The sequence below is a fragment of the Harpia harpyja genome, chromosome 10, assembly GCF_026419915.1.
Source record: "Harpia harpyja isolate bHarHar1 chromosome 10, bHarHar1 primary haplotype, whole genome shotgun sequence".
Classification (NCBI taxonomy): Eukaryota; Metazoa; Chordata; class Aves; order Accipitriformes; family Accipitridae; genus Harpia; species Harpia harpyja.
The window spans coordinates 35,393,122-35,418,696 of NC_068949.1; the positions used below are offsets into that span (position 1 = coordinate 35,393,122).

The following is a 25,575-nucleotide window of genomic DNA, read 5'->3' on the forward strand; positions in this document are numbered from 1 at the left end:
TCTAAGTTTAAGTAACACAAATAATTTTAACTGCCAAGACATACAGAACAGGCGTTTGAAAACCTTATTCCTCAGATAGCAAAACCAGACAAGATAGTTTCACTTTTGTAACTGATTTCTACTCACTCACTTTCATGTATCTGTGTTGTAGCACAAAGATCAAATGTTTGAGTTGGAAACATAGCTGAAAAATGAAACTGCTGAGAAACGTATTTCTTACTTTCCAATGGAATTTCTCTGTTTCTTTAAACACTTGTTATTTCTCTGCATTTTACATGTGCACTTTAAGAAAAACTTGCCTTTTAAGTCTCAATGATTTTAATCCCTTGTACGTTTATAATGCAGTTCCTAAACACTATGTACAATCAAACACTAAGTAACACAGAAATTTTTGTTGCTGCAAAGCGGGAAGCAAAATGAGGCCATTATCTTTTATAAAGCAATATCATGCAGAGCATTTCAAATTCTTTTTGAAAATACCCCATTGTTCTAAGGCGTAAGGCTCACATGTCTGGTGGTAAGCTAGTGTGCTTGTTCATATTTTTAAAAATTCAAAGCTTATGTAACCTGCTGACTTGTCCAGTAAGGAAGAGTCTTGCAGCAGTTAGCTTCTATGTGTTCATGTTGCTAATCTGGTGTGCAACTAAGTGAAGAATCCTGAGTTTCCTTTGCTTTGTCTTTTGGAGGTAGATGTGCTACCAAAGGTTTCCCTGGACAGAAAAAAAAAAAAATTTAAACGCCCAGACTTCAGCTTGAAAGATCAGATATTGCTACTGTTCCCTCAAAGAGCCAGCATTGAGTGTGATGGAATTAAAGTCTTACCCTGGTGCTAGAGACTTGTGATGGCTTTCACTACCACTGAACACAAAATACCAGTTCTGTATAGTTGTAAGAGGCTTTCCAACTTTAGGACCTTGCTGCTTTAAAATAAAGGGACACCTGATTTGTAAGCAATCATCCCATTTAATTACTTTTCTAGGAGTCTTTAGTCTCCAGCCTTATAAAATAAGTTTATTTTCCTTCTACTCTCATTGAAAGAAATTGAAAGTATGTCCTGGAGTCTTAAGTGCTTTGATATTTGAGACCTTTTTTCCAACACCCAATATGTCTATGACTAGTTGATTTTTGTGCCAGTGATGTTTCACTGTTCTTAGATGCAGCAATTTCCCTCTGTTGCTTACATTTGCTCTCCCACTGTATGTGCCAACAGCAGTCATATCTTCTCCCAGCCCTTACTCAGACCACAATGTTTAGTCTTGCATAAAATCTCCATTCCTTCTGTCACCCTGCTATCCATTTTCTGTGTTGTCTTATGTTTTGAATGCTGAGCATGCTTGATTAGTTTGAATATACTGTTCCAGATTCCAGATAAGAGTTTCCCCCTTTGTGCTGGAGAAAACCCTGTCCATGCATCTGGATCATATTGCAACTGTGTTAGACTTACCATACAAATACTCTTGTGACCATGTAAGACATACACCCTTTGCCTTCTCTGGTCTCCTTCTCTGCCAGAGGTCAACCCTGAGATCCTAGTAGAAACGTACTCTTTTTTACACTACTAAATTTCATACAGTTTCCATTATTTTTAGTTGCCTGTTTCTTCCAGTGCCTCTAGCTTTCTAGAAAACCCTTGCTTTCTGACTAAGTCATTGCTGAAGACACAAGATTGGTCTTGAGGTGGATTCTTAAGAGTCCTGGAGAGGTAACCTCCACCCAAGCTGATATTTTACTTTTAGTTCTGTTATGTCCATAGCAAGTTCTAGTCAATTCCTCAGGTATCTGGACATCTACTGGTCACCTGAGTCTCCTAGTTATTTTCTGTATGCTACTACATCAGACATTTTCATGGAGTCTAGGTTGACTAGACTGAAAAAACTAGATTTTCCTTATTTTTGTAGAAAACTGTTAACTCTTTATGCCAAACTAATTTAATCTTTTACTGATATTTTTTCAAATCACTTTTTATTTGTCTCTGGTTTTATGACTTTTACTTTCATGCCTTTTATTAATGTTTCCTGCAAATTCTGTTGGTCTGCATAGTGTTTAGATGACAGTGAGGTCATCAGAATCTCTTCCTCCTATCTTAGATTTTGAATTGGTAGTCTCTAATCCTATGGTAGTGTTCCTTGTTTGATAGATGACATGTAAAAACTATACTACTGGTCATGTGATTTCAAAATAAGTTTCTAGAAATGCTTATCTAGAACATCTACTGCTTGCTGTGCAAGCATACAGTATTAATATTTGTTAGATTCCTTTTAGGGAACCTGAAACTAACTCTAAAATGTTTCTTAAAAGCCTGAGTGAAGGTAAAACATTTAACAAAATATTGTTTGCAAAACACATAGTTGATCAGATTTTAAGTGGTCTTGAAAACTGCTTTAAAACAACTGACCTGTTATGGTGTGTATTGTCTTGAGGAAAACCTAGAAGAGGTGAAACCTACCAGCACTGAGCTGCTGGGACGTAATCTAAAGTTTGGTTCTATTTTGGGCTTTAAACTGTCTTTAGTAGTTAAACACCACAAACTTAAATGAGGTGACTACACTGGGGGAAAAGTTGCTTTGCATTTAAAACAAACGTTTTAGTAAGAAAGAGGAAGTGTTATGATCTGTAGTTAGTAAACAGATGTGTGTGTTTCTAGTCTTTTTTCCCACCAGAATGCAGTACCTCTCATTCCCTCGCATCCAGTTGCTTTATTATAGGTAGGATGATGACAATAAGGTTTCCTGTCTTTTCAATATTCAGAAGGCTTTTTAATCTTAAATAGTATTTTACTCAACTGAACTCGCTCAGTAAACCAAAAAATGAAGAAAAAATTATCTGTACTTTGAAAGAAGACATTCTTTTAGTAACTTGGCAAATCCAGGCTCCAGGTACCTAGCAAATCATTGCTACTAGTCATTTATTGGACTTCTCTTAACACTTTTCCAGCAACATATATATTGATTCTACATTTTTAATGTGATTGGAATGATTTTAATAGACTGCATAGTAAGCTGAGGTCTTGATATGCATTGTTGTATTTTCAAATATAAATAGATTTGTTTGAATAAGATCTAAAAATACTTAAAAATCCATTTAACTGAAAACTTATTCTGAGGTTTGGTTTTTTGTAAATCTTTTTTTTTTTTTGCATGTTTAGCCAAAAGCTCTGTTCAAGAGTAGCTGAATTAGGGGGAGTTTTCGTGAAATCGCTGTGCTAATGTGTAACAGCTTCATGATGCTGAAAGGGGCAGTATCTGCTCCCCTCCTCACAGCTTCCCAGCTGTTCCTTCTGCCTTCTTCATCTGAGCTGTTCCTTGGTGATTTATCTCACTAAACTAACAGAAGAATATTAATGGTTTTGCTACTTTTTGTTGTCTATTACTTTAGTTAGTTGAAAACAGTGAAGTTTCAGATAAGACTGGAACTGGTGTAGGAGGAGGAGTGGGAAAGCATGAACTGGAACAGGGAGAGCAGGACTGCCACTTTTGCCACTGACCTGTTAAATCAGCTTGGCTTGCTGCAGCTCACTTGTGAAACCTCGCAGGTAGGATTGCTCATGTTGTATAAAAGCATGTGAAGTGCACTGCAAGTGGTTTGAAGAAGGATGGGTTACTGTCTGCAGAGAGCCATTGAAAATGTGTCGGATTATATTTTCAGAATCTCTTTTTCTTCCTTTTCTGCCTGCTTTCCGTGTCTTGTTCCACAAAACCCTGTGTAGCTTATTGGAGTCCTGGTAGCACCAGCTTAGCCCCACCTTCCTGAAGCAATTTTTTGTTATGTTTTTATGTATAGTGGTGAGAATTCATTGATGCAAGTTTCTTGATGGCAAAGTTACTCTATGTTGCTCTTTGTGAACCTAGTCTTCTTGCACCCTACCCAACAGTGCTGATAAATTTTCAGAGTGAGTCTTGCCCAGTATCCTGCTTCTGACTGTAGCCCTAAGCAAACTCTGCATCAAAACAGGGTAAGTGTATATACATGAGGCTTAACCTGACTTCTTTCCCAGATCCAGCTATTTTCATATCAGTGATTTCCTGAGTCTGGTGCAGCTTGTCTTTTTAGTAATTCTCAGTAGACTCCTCTTCCAAGGGCTTGACCATTTTTTTTCCTTTAAACTCCTATAAACACTTTGCATCCTTAGCAAGGTCCACAAGTTTGCTTTGAACATTATTCTTGACTAAAAGTTTACTGTTATGCAGATGTTGAATATATATACATACCGAGTGCAAAAGCAGAACTTACCTATTCACTTGGCTGTTGAATCTCCAGTGGCATCCACAAAATAAAACCTTAATGAAAAGGTTTCCATGTGGAAGCTTTGCCAAAACACAGTCTGGAGGGATAATTGTGGAAATGAGTTCACAAGGTGGACTCCAGCTTAATCACCATATCTGGTAAATTGTCCATTCTACTGAGATCAAGAAGTTGAAGATAAGAATGGAAGAACGCGAACACTTTGGTGAGTCACAGTCAGCATGAGAAGGATGAAAACCAGAGAAACTGTCTTGGGATGACTCCAAGCAAATGCTTCAATTTGCAGGCTGTTACTTAAGCCATTTGCCTTTCTTGTATCGAAAGTTTTATTGCATTCCTCCGTGTTGTCTTGAAGGAATTGTTATGCACAATCAAGTTGATAATATTTTCTTTGCAAAGACAAGGTTGCATCTTATACGAGTTTTGGGTATTTTTGCCGCCTTAGCATACACATCTCGAATAGAAGTATGTTGTCAACACGGTTGAAATTACTTTTGCGTAGTTTCTGCAAGTTTCTTAAGACTCCAAATATTGTGTTTTCTGTCTGTGAATGCAACTCTTATTCTATGGAGAATCTGGTCAGGGCTGTTCTGCAAGGGAATTATTTTTAGATTGTAATTCAGGGAATCTGCCTACACCAGACTTGGAATGTCTCTGAGACTCTCTTCTGTTCTTCCCTTCCCCCATCTACCCAAGATTTAGATCATTTGTGGTTTCTTCACTACTTTGAAACTCTTTTTCATAACACTTGCACCTGTTTGGTTTTCAGTAGCATAGACAGCAAACCAGATGTGTGCAGCTGCGTTAGTTCATGTCTGCTCACTCCATGCTGAATATAGTACCTCCTTATTAAATGACTTGTTAGTTGCAAAGCTTTTCAGTGGTGCTTTGAATTTCATTTCCCCTTTTTCTAGCAGACCTGACAATATAAATATTTATTTACATTATTTGTATCCAAGAACCTCTTCTCTGTTTCAGCAGTTTGAAGGAAACCAAATTGTGCTCCTGGGCTTAGTTGGCATGCTAATGTCTACAAACACAGCGGTTGAGAATATTTTTCTATTTTTGTATTCTAATGTGATAAAAGCATGAAGTTGTGAACAGAAGTGGAATAAATATAGGCATTGATACATGTGTGCCGCTCCCTAGAAGTCAGAGAAAATGACTGCTTATTTGATCCAGTTCTGGTTGCTTTCTTGAGCTGCAGGAAGGGTGAAGAACTCGATTTTGGCTGGCTTCAGCTTTGGTGTCTGGGTACTGATTCCTGTGAAAGCTCTTGTGGGGACGCAGTTTCGTCTTGTCAGCTAGTCAAATTCCTCCTGATTACGTTTCCTTCAGACTGGCTTTAGGATAATGATTAAGTAGTCCTGCCTTTTTGATCTACTTGCAGAGCTTATTGGGATGATGCCCCAAGTGTAATTCCAGTAAATACTGACAGCTTGTTAGCAGTCCAGTGTTGGGTTTTTTTGTTGTTTTTTTTTTTTAATATCGACATGGCAATTATTTTAACTGTTTGAATACTTTCATAAGTGCTGAACAGAGGGAAATAATCGCTTCCCTTGGGCTGTCCTTGCTAATGCAGCCGGGTAGGTGGTTAGCCTTTATTATTTGAGAGTGAGCACACTTGTTCCACACTGAAAATGGACAGGATCCAAGATGTGACCCCAGGTTCAGCTTCACCAGGAGTGACCAGGGTCCTTCCCTGCAGAGCTGTTTCCTCACTGGCTGGTGTGAGGCTCTACTGCTTTACAGGGTTATTCTGCGCTAGGTGCAAGACTTCACCTTCATCTTGGCACTTCATGAGGTTCCTGTTGGTTTATTCTACTGCTCAGCTCAAATCCTGCCTTGAGCCCTTGCTAAGACTGTTTCTTCTACATGTTTTACATGTTTAAAATGTTGTTTGAACATGTTTTTAATTTTATTTGTATTTGTTACTTTTAGTTATAAACAATAAATAAAAAGTGTTATGCTGTTCTGTCTTGTTGAAGCTTGTTTTAGACCAGATTGAGTCTTTATTTTCAGTTGAGCTTAGCTTCTGTGTTTTTCAGTGGTTCCCATAACTAGGTCCTGTTGCGCATTCTGCAAATTCTAGATATTTTACTGTGCTTATTTCTTACTTATATGAATATTTAAACTTTGGTACATAAGTCACTTGTGACCATATTAAAATTGCATTCTTTCTACTCAGTAACTCTTCTGTGTAAGTTATAGTTGTGCAGTAATAATTCAAAATAGCTCTGACTGCTTAACTGTTCTTTTGGGCAATTGGTAATGCACAGCAAAAAGTTCAGGCTGTCTGCTACAGCGATGTACTCAAATCTCAGAGAGAGGGAAAAGATTCTGAAACTGTAAAATTGCTTTTAATTTTTTTCTAAAATCAGGACACTTACCCCAAAGAGTTTTAAAGACAGACTAAAAATTCTTTTGCCTCCCCCCTCCCAGCAGAGAACCTAGTGAGAGATGAATAACTACCAAAGTTATGGGAACTATCTGTGACTTGTTCCCAGCGTTGCTGATTTCAGATAATTATTCTTTACAAATTAGCTTACAACCAGTATTCTGACACACCAGCCTGAAGTCCCACTAATATTTGCATTCTGCCCTTCCTTGTGCTTTCCGTAAGAGTCTTGATCCTCTTGCTGTCTCATCTGGCCCAGGAGTTATCATGTCATGAAGGATTTCATAATTTTAAATCTGCTTAAGCATGGACAGGCATGGAGTTAATCCAGTGGAAAACAGGCTATATTACAAATTGTGCTTGCCATCCAAGAGTGTTGCCCACTGAGTGAATTAGTGGTAGGAGACACTGAAGCCTCTCTGCTGTTGACCTATACTCTCTGCCTATACAACGGTTAATTTGAGTGTACTTTTACATTTTTTTTAATGAAGCTGTATTTTGTTTTTTAAATAGCCAAGAAGAATTTTCAGAGTTATGTAAGTCAGGGCATGTAACTTGGTCCTCTTGTCATAACAGGCTTTCAAGGTTAGCCATGTAATGGGACTGTAATTCTGTCTCATTATGCAGATAATATTAGTCATTTCGTAAGGTTGGGGTTTTTCAGCAGGTATATTTAGCTTTGTCATACTATAACATTTAGTCTTGGTGCATATGAGAAGAACAGTAAGGTGATTGCTCACCCCACCTTTTTTAAGGATTGTTGAGATGTATTTTTAACACTGTTTTTAACTGGAAGGTGGTTGGGAGTCTTTACAAACTATTTTATTTGAAAAATGCATGTGAATCATCTAAAATTTTTATCTTGTAGAACCTTTTAAAATGTAAGTTTTTAAAACCTACATGATAGGGTGTAACTATTTTGTGAAGACATATTTATAGAGAAACTACTTTATGTATTTCATATAGGCATTACTTCTAATTCAAAATCTTTTATTGTCAAGCCAGCTAGTACATGCAATTTCTGTCTGCTTTCTTGGCAGATTTTGAGCTTCAATTACCTCCCCCCCCCCCCCCCCCCCCCCCCGTGCAATATAGTATTTAAAAAAAAAAGGGGGGGGGGGGGGAAGGCAAAACCCAACCACAAACCCCAGCACCTTCCTAGTTTATTTTCTAATTGTCCTTAGGATGCTTGTCCCTTCAATGCAGTTGCAAGTAGTCCATAGAGAATCCTTTATTCACTTCTGTGAACTTAAGATTTGTCTATTTTGGCCATTACTTGTGGCGAAAAGAGTTAGTTCATTTTACCTGTGATTAGTATTTCCCTGAAGTAGTGCTTGCCTTACTCCAGTGATTTCGGGTGTTCAAACAGTCCTTTGGTGAAGTGATGCTGGAGTTGTCTACACGGTGAATGGGAATGGGTTTTTATTTAGTAAACTGCTATATGGGTAAGGCTGATTTTGAGCTGCAGCACATTTCTAGCTGGTGTATTTCTGTTAAATTAAAATACAAACGCGTTTCAGCAAAGGTTATGTAGTATACCAGAAGAGAGCAACTGTTTATTCTTTTAATATGAATAAGATCCTCACTCATTAGCCAGTTTTCTTTTTGTATTTGAGCAAATCTTTCTTTTAGGAAAACTTTCTTTCTGATTTTGACATATGCTTCTTGCCCTGGCCAAGCAAAAATGCCAGATTTCAGTTGTATCTTGGTGAAACTTATTTTCATCTTTTTTTGCAAAGCATTTCCTTCAGTACAATTGCCGCTGTTCAGACAATAAGATGGACACTTTCAGTCACTGAAACAAGCTGGCTTTACATCGGCTCCTAGGAAAAGCATTGTGCAGATGGCCTTAAGTTTGGCCTCTTTGTTCTTGCAGATCATTATTCGTTATATCGATTGTTTATGCCATGTGTTTATCCTGGCATAATTTTTGAAAGAGCTGCTGTTGTGCAGCAGTGCAGTGCACAGTGTGTCCATTCATGGGGTAAATCACTGCCGTCAGTCAGCTGGTGAAAGAGCTGCCCCTGTTCTTTAGCCTCTGGCCTGGTGGCAGCGCGCTCTCTGTGCCCAGAGTGGTTTTGGTCCCACATACTGGGACGATTTCAGTAGCGTTGGTCACGTTAACTGCAGTGTTGCTGGTACTCAGATCTCCATGCACTCAGAACAGAGAGCCCCTCTCCCAGGAGAGTAGTTAGAGTTTAAGGAGAAGACAGGGCAGGTGGTGCTGACTGGGCACAGGGCATGACCAGCGTTGGTTTGTAAAGGACTGGACACTTATTTCCTTATTCCTCTATTTTCCCACGCTTGTCCTTCCTAAACCACATTGATTCTTCCCTTTGCCCTTCTCTAAAGATTCCATAGCAATTCTTACCATCCCAAGTTGCTCTTCCTTGCACCTCATAGTAGGTGTTAAAGCCCCATATGCAGTTACAGCCCTCAGTCTGCGAGGTGCTCTGGAGAGCCTTTCCATTTACTCACTGTGATGGGTCTCACACTCACCATGGGGCTGATGGCTCTCCTGGGACAGCCCTGTGAGTATTTGGGTTCTCCCACCCACTGCTGATCCTCTGTGTGCCTTTGCATGTGAAGATGAGCCTCTACCACATCACCTAAACATTTTTCACGTTGTTAAGCATATAGGATATGCTTTCCATATGTCATGGAGAACAACAGGAGAAATGTGCCTTGAGTGCTTTTTGTTGACTTGCACGCTCTCTGTGTTGTGTCTCAGCAATCCAAGTTAAAGTATTGAAAGAATTTCAGGGCCAACAGTACTTTACCTCCCCTTTCCTTCTGCCCTTAGGGGGAAAAAAGAACATTTTGGTGAGATGCTGTCAAACTTTAAGTATTATTATGTCCAAGACAAAGATTCCTTACTGAGCAATGTGAACTAAAAGCTAAATTTTATAATATCTCTTGAAATTGCTGTCCTTAAGTCACTGTACTTGATGATAAGGCTTTAACTTTCACTTGATTTCAGTTCTAAAGTCTAAAATGTATTGGGCAGTCCTCAATCTATTTTAACATTCAAAATTTTTATTAAATGTTTATCAGTGTTGCTTTTAAAAATCATGCCTGCATCTTTAATATAATGATATTAAGTATTGCTATCCAAATTAAACCAAAGCGTTAGCTGGCACTTAATTGGCTAAATAAACACGGGCATCTCTTCTTTTTTTCCCTCCCCAGAATTAACTAGTGAGGTGTTTGTTTCAAACATGTAGCTTGCTGTTGTCAAAGTTTTCAGCAGGTGCAAAAATGAAGTGCAGCAAATGTTTCTGTGAAAACCCAAGTCTTTCTTCGACTTCAGCAGATGTAGAGTGGGAAGAGTCAAGTAAATGAGAAATCAGTGTGATGAAATGAAATTTATGCCACATTTCAAATTTGACATCATTGGTTTCAGTCTAAGTGAAAACAAATGAAAACAGCAACCATGAAGTGAAAACTACTGCCCCAAAGTGTGCAAAAAAGTTTTTGAATTATCTTAGTAAAGATTTGTGGGGTTCTTTGTTTGTTCAAAGGGAGGGATTTTGAAGTCTTCCTCAAGCTTTTCTTCCTCCTTCTATTGCCTTCTACACTTTGCCCACTTGTTTTCATGAATAACAGAAAGAGGCTCCTACCACAGAACATTAACTCTTGCTCAATTTTTTCTTAACTTTTCTTTCTTCTGCTTATTAATGGCATTGAAATGTGTGGTTTATGCAGTGCTGGATACAGCATGTTTGACTATTGACCCTGGTTGCCTGGAATACACTTGAATGCTGACTTAAGAGAGGGGGGACACACACAGTGATGGAAGAGCTGCTTAAGCACCACCTTTCCATTTCCATCTGGCTAGTTTCTAGAAAAAATCCCAATTAGGGTTAATAAATGCAGGAAATAAGTTCAGTTATATATTAACAATCTAAGAAAAACAGGCTAATGAAGCTGTTGGGGTTGGCTTTTTTTTTGTGTGTGGCCTTTCACAACTCTTCCATGATATGTAGTAAGTATTGTGACTACATGACACCTGCAACTCAATACAGAGTCTGAATTCATAAATATTGTATGTTTATTAAATCACCATTTGTGATTATCTGCTGATCTAATGGGTAGACAGTCTACAGGTCAGAACTTGCCCAAACTTGTCTTGCAGGCCTGTGGGAAAATCCTTAAAGGATTGTGTCAAAGATACAACACTGAAGCTTAAAAATAGACATTTGTTCCTCAAAAGGAATTTGCTACTCCTCCAAATTTGTGATTCACTGAGTCATGCTCTCATACACAAATACAATGACCTAATCTTTACTGGATAGAGTTAAAGCTGTTCAAATCATTTGCATTAATTTCACCTCCATCAGATGCAAAAAATGTGAATGCATACACCTGTATTCATCCACACACTTTTTTTTTTTTAAATCCAGCAAGCTATTGCTCAGAACACAGTATATTTGTCATGAAAATAGGTGAAGCTACTGTACATAGAGTTGTGCCTACCTGTACTTTAATGTGAAACGTTCAGAATGAAACAGTTCAGTGTAAAGTAGCTCTAAACTCTAAGCGAGTCCAATCTTTTTTAAGGCTTAACAGATAAGCCTTTTACTTCAAACTTTTATTTGCTATAGCTCTGCTTGCATATATAAAATACAATAATCTGTGTAAATAGGTTTACAGTTTACTTGTCATATGTTGCCTTTTTTTTGTGATGACTAACTTCTGGTTAGTCTCTAACTTCTGGTCAGCCTGAAACAAGTGTAAAGTATAGGTTTTGTACTCTTATTCAACAGCTTGAACTGTCAGAAGAAAATCAATAAATAAGTAAGATATCTTCAGAGAATATATAAAAGCTTTATCTGAGTTTTTAAAAACTGTTGATCAGGTTTTAGATCTGACCGATGAAATTATGATCCTGTAATGCCTTGTTTTATATGTATAACTTCATGGTAGCAATAGTTTTTTTCAGATTATCCCCAAGTCTGTCTGATTGTATTAATCTCTGTGTGGAAGTCATTGTCTAGAGCTGTACATTAAAGAACTTGATATTTTGGTTTTCTTGTATGCTTTTAGGTGAGTTGTGTAACCTCATAACGCTGGATGTAGCGCACAATCAGCTTGAACATCTTCCAGAAGAGATTGGAAGCTGCACGCAGATCACCAACCTTGACTTGCAGCACAATGAGCTCTTGGACCTGCCAGAAACCATAGGTATGTGAAGCGGCTGGAGAAGAGAAAATAAATCACTATTTCAAAATGTTCAGTAAGAGGAACAAATTTAAGAATGAGTATTTGGTTGGTGACTGTAGAATGACTGGTGTTCAGCTCAAGGCAGCTTCACATTTGAGATTAAAAGCAAGGTATGCATGTTACCTTAAATGTAGTTTCTAGCTTTCTGAATTACATTATGAAATCTAGCTGTGTTGCAGAGTGCAGCATCATCTAAGAATGAGAGTTATAAGGAAAAAAAATCCATAATTTCTAACTCTGATTTAAGGTGTTCTATGGTTATGAATAAATATGTGCAGCTTGTCTGTCCATTCTGTTGTGAAACTGAGCATATAAAGGAATAAAAGGCTAAAAGGCTCTTATTTGAAGGTAATACTTTGGCAGATAGTTTTAACTGATGCCTTTGGCTAAAGAAAAATAGAACTAAAACGAGAAATGTTTTAAATCAATTCTGTATATTTTACGCTTTTCTATAGAACGACTAAAAAAACCTTCCAAGTCCACGAAGTCCATGTTCTAATGCAATAAAATACAGAGGATTTGCAACTTAGATGGGGAATAAGACTGAAATAAGCACTGCCCTGGTCAGTTTCTGAATCTCATATAGGATGAAACAACAAAATACAACTTTTCCTAGTTAATTAAATCCGTTTTAAACAGATGGCAGAGAAAGATGCATGATGTGATTTAAAAAGGCAAAAAAGGCGGCCATCATGATTTTAAGCTTTTATTTGTCACCAGAACATACTTGGAAGAATGAATGTTATCACCTAAACAGTATGTATATTGAACATTTCATTAATGTACTTTAACTCATAGTGAAGTGAATGAGCAGAAGAGTGAGGAACCATTTAACAACATGCCAGCTTTTCTTCTAGCAGTAAATTGTTGAGTGTGGAGTTACTGTAGCTTTTTGTTTAGAAAGTTTGACCTGAACAGAGTTTACATTGATGAAGTATCCACTGGAGCTAAACTTCCTTCCTGGATTGATGATATTTTTAAACTGTGGAGATCCCATTCCATCTGGAATTTGCATCTGACTTACACAATTCATAAGCACAGCTTTATTTTTGTAGCTATTTTGTAAATCTTATTGAAAGTTGTTTTAAATAAAATTTATGTGTTGTGTACATGTCATATTTAGGAAGTGAGTTCTCTGGATAAACTACTAATTATGGGTAAAATTCTCTAAGCAAGTGTGAGATTTCCATTGTCAGGGCTTATAGATGACTACTGTTGATTATTGTGCAGAATAGTAGTAGGATTTATTGAGTTGTTTAGTGACTGGCAGTCACTGAGCTTCTCAGAGGACCACAAAAATCTTACTTGTAATATGCTGCAAGACTGCTTACAGGGAAAGGTCTTTGGGTAGGAGAGGCACAAAGTTACTTAAGCAGTTAAGTCATTTCTGATAGATAGGAAATTGCTGACTATGCAATCAAGATAGTCTGGACTCATCTATTTCTTCAGAAAGTTACTGTGAGCTTAGGTGGTTTGTACTGAGTCGGGTTTATACCTGGTTGGACTGGATTTCTGCCTTTTTTCTTAGTTTTGTTTTTCCATTGCATCGTCTTTATAGTTTTTTGAAGTTACTTATTTTTAAATCTATATAGCTGTCTCTTTACATGCTTATCTGAGCTGAATATCAATCCTATATAGCTCAACAAACCACCAAAGACAGATGAATAAGAGACAGCAGCGTGCCGTCGTGTCTTTAACCTTACACTGGTTCAGTTTTGGCTCCACTGGAAAATACCTGTTGTTTGTATTGACTGATGTGTAGTAGCCAAGCATTTCTGTTTAGAGTAAAAACTTCAAATCAGGAATCGGTATTTGTGCCACATATAGTTGACAACCAGAATTGAATACTGAAGGGAAAAATTTTAAACTCCAGTTTAAATGATAGTGATCAACCTACATTTATGCATGTTACAGAAAAGGCAGCCATAGCCAGTTCAGCAACATTGGGTTTGTTTCTTAGTCATCGCAGTTTTGGTTCAACATTAAAGCAAGTTGCGGCTTGATTTTTAGATTACAGCTTGCTTTGTGGTTAGGATTGTTCAGCGAGAGACTTTGAGTACTGAGAAAAACCCAGCGAGTAAATGGCGCGTGGCGGCCTGGCGTGCGTCGCTCGGCGTGGCTGCGGGACGGCCTTTCCAGCCTCTCCATCTCTCGCTCCAGTTTCTGTCTCTTCCCTACTTGCAGGTATCTACCTGGCATTTGGCACAGCAGGCTTTTCTTGCAACATTTACATGCTGCCAGGTTTCAGTATGCTTAATAGGTCAGTGCTGTTAATGTTTCCCCAGTTCAGTCAAGCTGGGGCGGGGGTTGCAGACCAGGTACACATTTGCTTGTTACAAAAATTTAATGTGCTATGAGCCTCCTGTTATGGAACAGACTTCCATTACTGCCAGGTCTGTCCCCTCTTCCTCTGCCAACACCCTTTTGATGGAGGTCTCTTTCTTTCTTGAGAGGGATGTTTTTGTCAAGCTGCTTTGAAAAACGAACAGTCCCCTTCCTTTTCTATTCCCCCCCCCCCCCCCCCAAAAAAAAAACCAAACCCAAACAAAACAACACCCCAAACCCAAACCTTTGCAAAATGCTTCTTAAATTCACTGCTGGACTATTTAACCAAGTTTTTGTTTTACCACAGAAAGATTTCTGAATCTGCCAATTAAAAAAAAAAAAACCAAAAAGCTTGTTTTCTAACTAGCAGTACTGTACTGAAATGTGCTGGAGCTGTGAGGAAGGGATGTTGGAGGGTGACATAGAGGGGAGTGGCAGGGAAGGGATTATGCATCAGCAACGATTACAGAGGTAGCATAGCCAATATACCCACTCTGTAAAAATACAAATTTCTTGTTTCAACTAACGCTGTACAAGCACGCTTTCGTGCAGTAACAAATGTCGATTTTAGATATTAGTTGTCAGGAAGTGACCTAATGTCTTGCTTTATAGATATTGGCTTAATACATTCATATCTGTATTTCTGTTGATTGAAAATTGTAAAGTACTTTGTATATTAGATCACTTCCTGTAAGAAAAATGAGCTTTGTGGAACGGCTTAGCACATTCCAAGAGTCTCAAGTCTAGAAGCAAAATCATAGTGGGATCTTAGCTGCTTAGTGTTTTAACTGCAGATCCTCCCCCCCTTTTTTTGGGGGGGGGGGATTATGATCTGCTTTTATTTTCACAATGTCTTATCTCTGTATACTTAGTTGGCACACTAGTATATCCAAAAGATATATAAGAGAAAGTAAAGAACATACCGTTTATATCCAAATTAATGATTGGACTTTTGAGACAGAGAGAAAGCAAATTTTGGGTGGAGTAAAGTATTTCTTTGGATTACAAGCTTGCTTAGAAAATTCTGTGCTGCAAATACCACATTGTGAGTGTTCCCTCTTTGAACTTTTAATTTTAGCATTCTGTACAAATGTGTTCACAATTTCGTATTTAAAAGCACAGAAACACTTATTTGAGAAAGAAATTCAACAGAAACAGAATTACAGCTTTTAAAAAAATCAGATTCTTCATCTGTTTTGTAATTTGCTAGTTTTGTGTGTTTGTGTGTGCAGTTTGATTATGGTCAAATGTGCCATATTCATGGACATTTAAGGCAACAGACATTTTAATAAGAAAAAGAATAGTCAGTTGTAAATGTTCCAAAATGATGCTTTAAAAGCACAAAAAATTCCGTCACTGGACACACTTTCCAGTGTCTGACATGGCACTGTTCCTAAGAGATGGTTAGGAAAATAAGGCTTATTCAAAGCCCCGTGCTATACTCCGGCCCTTCGCTGCGACACACTAGCTCAAAAACTGAAATCACAACTCTCATAAAAGCAAATATTATGTGGAGTAGCTTTGCCATTTTTGCTGGTCAAAATTGTGCTACAAACTAGGCTTCTAACCTGTTTAGCCCCAGTGTACCTCTGAGAGCACTGTTGTGCTTTTAAAACATATAGTTGATAAAACATGAAGCATCGTGGCCAGAACTGGGCATATGTAATTGGTACAGCTTAGGTTATACAAATTGTGGTTGAGAGCTTTAGGTCCCTAGAAGTCCTAGTAAAGATATTTCTGTAGAAAAGTGGAATTACTTTAAAATGGTACTTTAAGTTTCGCAGGCTTAGTAAAAACTGGAGCAGTCTTATTCTGAAACATCTGACAAATGCACTGGTCCTGATAAGACCCAGCAGAGCACCTGCAGCTCCACTCGCTGCTCAGGGGTGATGTTCATATGCGACTGATGGGTTTGATGTTACTAATTATTTGCTGTTCTGATGGAGCAAAGTGGAGCATAGGCTCCTGCTCCAGCTTTGATGGCAATATTCATATTCTTAAAATTTAAGCACGTCACCTAGTGTTTTGGTCTGTGAGCTCTGATCAGTACTTTGCAGGATTGAGCCCGTTTCCATAGGCTCACATTAGGAGATCTGATCAGTGTTCAGTGCTTTTGTCTAAAGTTTTGTTCTTGGATTATGCTGTTAATGAAACATTTTTAATTAGATTCTGCTAGTATTGGGCAATTGCTATAAGCTTGGCCTTTTCTTTATCAGGTGGAAAGCAGTGGTTCCCATCCTTCATTCTTATTTTCAAGTTATTACAAGCCTTTGCTAGTTCTCATGGTTGTCTCAAAGGGAATGAAGCTTCTGGTTCTTGCTGGCTTCAATTCTAGACTTAGTAAATGTAAAGCAGTGAAATTGGCTAGAAAATAGTGAGTGGCAGGAGAGGGTAAGTGGGAAGTGACTGCTCACTGTCTCCTCCAACGGCAGAAGGGGAGGGATGAAGCAAAGCTGTGAGGTGTTGACCTCAAACCAGTAAAAAGCAGACTACTGCATGCGATGAGTGGGGAACACTTGGGCCTCAGTGTTCACACAGGTTGCTGTAGATGCTAAAAGCTCACAGGGCAGCGTGACAATTGTGCAGAAGTAAAATGTATCAGTTGCTTCTAAATTTGGGAAGTCACTGAGCCACACGCTGTTGAATCTTCCCCTAGCTCTTGGGGAAGTTTCAGGGTGTGCTTTTCCCTTTTCTTAGGTTCTCCTCTTGGTATCTGCTGTTGGGCACTTTTTTCTGGAGAGCTAGGTGGTTCTCTGGTCTGTATATAATAATTCTCACATTCCTTAATTAGCTAAAATTTTAAATGTATATTCATGTGTCACACATTTTATATGTTTACTCTATAAGGTAGGGCGAACTTAGAAAATTAAACACATCTATCACTTAGGAAAGGTTAATGTTTTTTCTGCATTACCAGTTAAGTATAAACTGTTCTTACAATGTGATTTACATTTATATAGATCTATAATTTCACAGAAAGGTTTTAAATAGTCAATTGAAAAGGCAAATAAGACTACCAATCAAAAATTAAATGAAATAAATGTCAGTTGCTTTATTGTATGAAGTATGAATTGAGTAAAATGCAACACTTTCATTGATAGCCCCAAATAAGTCCAAACTGTTGCTTTTGACTCTGTTGCAATGTGAAGTGTTTTCGTATTTTTGTATCATTTTCAGCTAATTATAACTTCCCTTTTTTGTTTTAATAAATAAATCTCCAATGCAAGCCTGATATAGTTAAATACATATGCACTGTTTTTCTTTAAAAGTTAGGCTAGCTTCTATTGGCTTATTGGTTCTGAGTTTATTGACTTAATGTGTATTTATGAAAATATTTTTTATTTTGTATTTTGGGTGGATATTCTTCCTGGTAAGACTAGGATGGGTACAGTTTATTTTAGTGAATGTGCATACCATCACACGGTAATTAGATAGAGACCAATATGTACAGATATAACTGCAGCTCAGCATTTTCAGAATGATTTGTCTACTGCAGAAAGAAAAAGCCCATAGTCTTATTTTCTTTATGTAAGCAGGAGACTCAAGGGAAGAGTGATTCAAAGGAACACATCAGAATCAAGACAAGCAGGTCTATTAGTTACATGCATTTTGATGAATGCATGTTAAACGAAGCTGATTTTTCGTAGCTTAGACAGTTTCAGAAATATGTCACTAAGAGTTTGTGCCCTCTAGCCTTATGCAGGTTGTGTGTGGTGCATGGCAGATACTTGAGCTTCTGTCACTCAAGTTTTGCCAGCATCTTGTGTGCATCTTTCACACATGCAGTCGGCAATGATTATGGTCTTGAATTAGAGTTGAAAACTAAGTAACTGCTGACACGGTCACACTTCAGCCTTAATCTTGAAATTAATGAGGGAAAACCTGTCTTTGGTTGATACTGCTAGACTGTAAATAGGAAACAATCTCTTTGCTGTCTTCAAATGGCATTTAAACCAGTAAGGGTGGTAAAGATTAATTTTAAATTCACATTAAATAGCTTTCTAATAGAGAACATCTTTATGAGAATCCCTAGACTTTATGTAAGGAGGATAATGCACTTTGGTTTGAGCAGGAAAAAAAAAAGATGGACCCTGCTGGCCCTTGTAATTTGAGAGTCTGAAACTGCCTCCTACGCTGGCCTCGTATATCAGGGGGTATTGGTGGCTGAAAAGAAAAAGTAAAATACACTAGAAATCACTTTACTGTTAAACCAGTAAAATCTGGAGTTCATAAGTCAAGCTTTGGGTTGTGTTCAACTATACCTTGTTATTTGGAAGAGTATAGTTACATTCCATGCTTTGGCTTTGATAGCTGGTAGCAATGATCAGAAGGGATTCTCTCTTCTCTTCTCTTCTCTTCTGCCGTTTTCCTGAGTGCTTCCTCTCCCACCCCCATCACCTCTCTGTCCCCATTACCAATTTTCCTAAAACATCAGCCTTTAGCCAGGTGATATTAAACAATGGGGATGTTTCAGCCCTGCAGGTAGAAAGGATTTGACCTCTCTTGGATGATTGACTGGTGACTTGAGTTTACATTCATACAAATCTATGCGCTTTGGTTTAGGAAGGATTTGCCCCCAATCAGATAAGTAATGACTATGGGATTTTGTTCTGCTTTCCACTGCAACATGGTCACTGAGATCACCTTCAGGATGTCTTGCCAGAGCAGTCACTTCACACTGTTGCAGTGTTGGACATTGGAAGACATGGTCCTTGCTTGTGGAATGCAACTGAAGGTTGAAACAGTTTATCTGAAGCCTTTCGTTTTACTCTACAGCTATCAGGGGAAATGGTTTGCTTTCTGACAAGAGATTAGATTAAACACGTCAACAGCTCCTTTCACCTACAATTCTGTGAAACTCTTCAACAATTGTTATGGAGCACGGCTGACATCTGGAAAAAGTAATATATAGAAGTACAAGGTGTGATACAGGCATCTTCTGATTTAGGGCTATTTTAGACTAGGAGCACTATTGAAATATTTGAACGCAGTGTTTAATCTCCATCAATAGCTGGCAATCTCTAGTTTGTCAAGTCTCTCTCATACAATTTTCAACTCTTCTAAGGCCCTTAGGTCCCACCTGCTTTGTAACATACTCATTGGATATCTTTTGGCTTTTTCTTCCATATTCTCATCTTCGTTATTCTCACTACAAGATTAATGTGATGTGGTGTATTAAGCTTACTTAATGTATCTTTTTTTTTAAAGTGACATCAAGTTTATTTTTTTTTAAACTTTTAAAATTAGTTTTGGATGTACCTCTTGCTTACTATTTGTTAAAAATGACATCTGGTACCTTTTGTATGCAAAACAGCAATTTATCTTTCTTAGAAGAAGATCCGTTAGCTCAGTTCACAAAATTCATTCTATGAAGTAGTGTGTGGTCGTGTAAAACATGATCTTTAATAGGTGGCTACTTGTTGTGTGCAAAGTTTAATTAAATAAAAATCTAAGGATATTTATAGGAGTTAGGCCATCAGAAATACTTCATAGTGCCATGTTGTTTGTAGCAAGTTCTTGCAATGATCTATTGCATACTGAGGTTCATGTATACTTTTGATTACAGTCTTACGGGGTTTTGATGTGCACAGCTCTTCTAAGTCCAATTTGTGTTTTTAACATTATCTGCAGAAGAGTTTTCTCTAGTGAACAGATTTTAAATTGATCTGATGCTTCCGGTTTATTTAGGAGAAAGCAACTGATCCTGATAGCAAACCAGTTTGATGAACTAAGTTATATAAAACAGGCTAATTTTTCCATCTTTTAGTAATGATGCAGTAACATTTTGCACTAAGTAATGACCCTTCATCTAAGGATAGGGAATTTGAAGGATTATTTTAACTAAGGGAGGGAAAGGAAGAAGTGTGGTAAATCTCAAAAGAAGAGAGCATTTGTTACTCCCTTTAGAAAGCACTGGTAGGACTTTGAATTAGGAATTTGGATTTCTTTATATTATTCAACATACCAGTTCCTTTTTCTCTTGGTTTTGAAATATTCAAGAAAGAGATGTATTGCTCCTACTTGGAGAACCACTTCAGGTGGTCTTTCTAAAAAGTGTGGTTTTGTAAGCGTGGTTTCCTGCTTTATTTCCAGTCTTCCCTTTGTTTTGGGATTGGCAAACACCCATTTTTTCTTTGACTAATATTTTTGAGGTACCTTTAATAAAGAATTTAATTTAAACCATCTATTTAGGGTCCCTTTTATAGTAACAGAGTTTAATTTAATGTTTCTGCATTTGCATGCTTCCAAGTATTTTTAATTCATTTCTGTGTAAATTAAACAGCTAACCCTGAGAGAGACATGCAATCACTCCAATGAAGTGATTATGAATTCTGCGCTTAATGTTGCTTCAAACCTGAGAGCTGGGCAAAGTGGAGCCCACTGATGGGTGTTAGTACGCTTTTCTGGTGAGAAAATGGACCTGAAACAAGGTGGCTGTGTGAAACCTGATTCCCAAGAGTGACTGTTCACGCCAAAAGTTGAACTAAAACAATTTTTCAGTGACTTTCTTAGGCCTGGCTTAAGTTTAGGGATTAGTCAGGCTTTAGTATTGTATTTTTAGAAGTACCAATGGATGGGGCAGTTGAGTTTACAAGGTTTTTTGTAATGGGCTCCCTAAGAAAACAAGTTGGAAGGGGTTTTGCTTGTTGCTTTTCCTGCTAGTGGCTGTTTTTCAGTTGTGGTTATCAAACTGTCATGTTCATGAACATCTAGTGCTGCATTTTCTGAGTCACTCTACCTGCGAGGGGCTGTTTTAGAGTAACTGCTGAGGTACGGTTTCAGTGCCAAAAGTACAACCGCAAAATGATCCTGATGACTGTCTGAGTTGATCATGAACAGTTGTTACCTTCCTCACTTTATTTCTTAGACTTAACCTGACAGCATGTTGGCGGAGTACCTAATATGGTGCCATCTCAGAAACCAGTAGCTGAACTGGAGAAGATGGAGATGAGTGCGGGCACTGTAAAGGAGCTCCAAATACGAGTATCAGCTAGGTAATCCTGAGCTCAGGGAGCTGTGAATGGGATCACTTTTGATCATGTAATGCAAAAGGTGTCCTATTTAGCAACTTGTAACAGTTTCTGTTATAAACTGGAGTTTGTCACTTGGTGGTCAGAGAGCTGGCGAGGAGGCCTGAGCGTGTTAGCCAGCTGCCCAGCAGCTGGGCTTTGGACCATGGAGGCAAATATTAACGTCATTGTACTGAGCATTCCTTTAAAAGCAAACAAAAAAAGAAAAAAAAAAAAGGTAAGTTTTAACACACTGAGCAGAGGGAAGAGCTCTAAGGATCATCCTTTTTTTGTGAAGAGGAGACTAAGGTCTAAGATCTGGCTTGTCCAGCATGTGAAGATAAAAGCTGATAAGGGTTTCTCACTGTGATGTGTTCACAGTGAGGTGTTAATATGAACTCTCATGAGGATGAAAAGATATCTGTGTCTTGTTGACAGAAGACTAAATGGCAGTAAATTGGCTATAAATAAATACTGGCTTGAAACGAGAAGGCGGCCCATACTGCCTGCATCAGCTGGGTGCAGGACAGCCCTTCCAGGCACAGTGGGAGAGGTGCTACTGATGAAGCTCCAGCTGAAATCTTGCTGCTTTTGTTCTCAGGAATAACTATTTAGTGCTGCGGTGTGTAAAACAGTCACAGGGAATGTGGTACATGCAGGATGTGTCTTCTGTTATGCCTTTGCATGCCTTTCCCATGGAGGGGAAGAATAACTAGTAGAGAAACAGTGATAAAGTTATATTGAGAAATGCTACTTATGATAAGAAAAAATTACTGGGAACTGCTATTTATGCGTCCTTTCTGGTAATGCCATGAGGATAGCCAATGTGTGTCATTGTTTCCTGGAAAATTACGGTACGGTTTGACTTTCTCTAATGGCTGCCTTCTTTCATTTTTCTGAAATGCCACGTTGCTGGTAGGAAGAGAGCCATATACATACAACCTGTGCTCACAATCTGGGAATTGGCATAGCGACATTGTATTGCTAAGCAACAGTTGGCATCATGCTGTCTGTTAGAGCCATTCCCCGTTTGTTTTCTTTGCCTGAAAAATCCAGATCAGCATCTAGCTCAAGGTTTAAGTAGTGAAAAAGAATGGTAGATTGATATCTTACTTTACACAAAGTTTGTCATTCCTTTTGTTAGTAAAGCATTAAATAACAATTCAGAGAAATGCAGTCAGGATGTGCTTTTTTCATCCCTAGAACAGCGAACCCTAATGATCTTGGTGCCTTGCAATAGGATGTCTATCATGTGAAGTGAGGCCAGTTTCCTATACAGCCAGCAATGCCAGATCTAACCAAATACAGCATGAAATAGCTACTTTACGTACAAATGTTCATCTTTATACTAATGGATTGTAGGATCAAAATAGGTCTTAATTATTCTCTTTAGTGTGTATATGCACTGTAGGATTTAACCTCAAAAGATGAAGATTTGTGCACTGGAGAGCAATATTGATAGCCCTGGATTTTAAATGCCTTGTTTTGGTTAAGGGAAGACTTCCTTTGCTGCTTCTGCAAAAGCTGATTGTATACTTGCTCAGAAGGAAAGCACTTAAAAAATATAAATAAAAATCCCAATGGGAGAAACTACTAGTTAAGCAGCTCTGGGTGGCTACCTGTTGTTTTAACTTTTGTTTAGTTATTGACAGTACTAAGTGGAATTTGTTGCTAAACTTGTTAGCTAAAGGTCACATATGCACTGAAAATTCATCCTCTTTTCTCTCTTGATTTGTAAGACCTGGATAATTTTTGTTCTATATAAATTTGGGGTTTTTTTGTTTTGTTTTGTTTTTTTCTTTTGGGGGTGTGTGTGTTTGTTTGTTTGTTTACTTTCACTGCTTTTGTGAGTCTCCATTTTAGTAACTACAGTGAATCGTAGTTCCCCGTTGTTCCAACAATCCCAATTTCTAGTTTTTATTAGCTACTTTCCCAGCTACTCAGTGATGTGGGGTCGTTCTTACAGTATATTTTGACCAAGTTCAGGAAAGAGGTATTTTGCCACTTCCTCTGTTGAGACTTTTCCTCTGTCTAGCAGATCTTGTTGTAGCATTTGTATTAGTTTTCATTCTCCATTTCTTTTTGTTTTGTTTCATCCTTTGCTTCCAAGCATACTTCACACACTACATTTGCATCTTCCTTTGCTGTGCTCCAGTAACCTTTGTAAAAGTACATATGCATAGACATTAATATAGCCTTCATTTAATGGGTAGTTAGACTGTAAGCTCCCTTCATCTTTTGAAATTATTTCTGGTTATTCTTGCTGCCATTTGTTAAATCTTATGTTTCTTTTCTAATGTGTCTTTCTGGTATTTCAATTTGCAGAACAAATGTGTTGTGCTATAAGTGGTTGTAAAAATGAGTGTAAAATAGTGAACGTTTTGCAAGGAGCTGATTGTGTGAATCTGTTCACAAGCTCCACTGGTGCGATGTACCCACGTGCATAGATAGGTTTTCCGATGATAAGGATGAGCCAGAAGACTAAGCACTGTTCTTCGTACTATTTGCCAGTTGACTTTTCAGTGAAGTTCAAGGTCTTACTACCTGCAGGAGAGTCTAAATGCCCTAGCACTGTATAGTTCAAAGACATTCTTAAGCAGTTGATTTTGGTCTTGAGTATTTGTTAGATGGTAAAGGTTGGAGCTAAAGGGAGCTTCAGATGGGAAATTTTCAAGTGGCAAGTTTCTCAAGAATATTTTTCCTGAGAGAAATACATATCAACTGGGACTGTTGGCCTGGCAATATTCAGAAATATTTTTACATGCACTATTGTCCAGATTTTTGTGGACTTCCTCCAGACTTTTCCTTCGGTATCATTCAGAAAACTTGGAAGTGGGTTTTTGCTTTGTGGGTTTTTTTGTTTTTTTTTTCCCTATCACTTTTTAAAGGCTGTTGCTGTTGGAGGATGGTAAAGTTTGTTGTTTTTTTTTTTTTTCTTCCCTGTAGGGGAAATTGTTTTGTCAGGACCTGAGCTGTGTGATGTATACCCAAGTTCTGGTAATATGAATTATGGCATTGAATGATGCTATCTGTAATTTCAAAAAAGTAATTTTGGGGACATCTGGAAAATGATAGTTTTTTGTCAGTAGAAAGATCAGGATAGAAGGACTTCTACAAGAGGACATAAGCATTGCTTGCTTACCATGTTAGGCACAACTTAAAAAGAATATTTAATAGGCACAATCTACTTCCGCACTGTTGACTTCAGTGTTGGAAAGCACTGTAATCTGTGTATCTCCTGTTTTGGGATGATAGCTCCATTTTACCATATGAAAAGCTTGAAGTGTAGAGTGTGAGACAACAGAAGACTCAGAAGTAAAACCTTCTACTGTGTTAATCTAACGACATATTAATACCTGTTTCTTACCTGTAGGAAATCTGTCCAGTCTAAGTCGTCTTGGCCTGAGGTACAATAGGCTGTCAGCAATTCCGAAGTCTTTAGCAAAATGCAGTGAACTAGATGAACTGAACCTGGAGAACAACAACATTTCTACTTTACCAGAGGTGAGAATTAGAGGGAGTTGACTGGGGAGGGAATGTATTGTAAGGCATCAGTGTTTTGTAGAGGGATTGGAATATGCAAAGTTACTTCATCTTGCATCATAACTCTGAGCAATACCCTTTGTTTTAATCTGCATGTGTGTAATGTGAAATATTGCAATTCTGTACATATTAGGTGTATCTAACTAGTATAGAACAACTAATGTCATACAACTTCAGTTACAAGTGGGAGCAATTCATGTGGTTGCATTTGCTGTCCTGTCTCTTTAGAAAACCTTAAATAAGGAGTCCAGGTTCCCACCATTCAAGCTAGATAAGTGTTTCTCAGTGTTTCTGTTTCATGGAGGTGGGGAAGAAGTAGAAAAATGAAAAATGGGATATCTCTTTCTCATCTTATTGAGGCAAGAATGACCTTTAAGAGAGTGAGTAAAGCTTGTCACAACTACTTGGCCTCAGCATTCTCATTTTAATGTGGAAAAGTGTGCTGTTGACACCAATGTGATATCATCTGGCAACTCATTGACACACCTTCCATCAGTTATGGAAAATAAATATTTGCATCATTTTCAGTTTCCAGTGACCCTGTGAGAAAGGAGAAAGGAGAAGAGAAATCTGTTTTCTTGCTTTTCTTTTCATAGCTGCTGCGCTTGATTGTCTTACCTTGATCTTTCTTGCTTCAGGCTTAGTGTGGAACCATGGAAAATGTTAATAGTTAGAAGTTCTGGAGCTACCTTGTCAGTCTCTTCAATTAACACATTCCCTGAACAGAGTGCTTTACTAGCTCTGTGGTGAAGAGGCAGAAGGTCCTAGTCCCCAGTGCATCTGTACATTTTTGTATACTCCTTCTCTAGAGTTGTCTGAAATGTGGACTCCAGT

At 38.0% G+C, this 25,575-nt stretch overlaps 1 protein-coding gene across 4 annotated transcripts in view; it reads left to right on the forward strand.

The window, feature by feature from the left end:
• SHOC2 (SHOC2 leucine rich repeat scaffold protein) overlaps nucleotides 1-25,575 on the forward strand; it is a 72,149-nt gene that overhangs the window by 31,144 nt on the left and 15,430 nt on the right. For all 4 annotated transcript variants that reach the window (XM_052798703.1, XM_052798702.1, XM_052798704.1 and 1 more), the window contains exons 3-4: nucleotides 11,687-11,824; nucleotides 24,572-24,702. In XM_052798703.1, coding sequence (XP_052654663.1) covers nucleotides 11,687-11,824; nucleotides 24,572-24,702 — 269 coding nt within the window. The remainder of the gene's footprint in view (nucleotides 1-11,686; nucleotides 11,825-24,571; nucleotides 24,703-25,575) is intronic.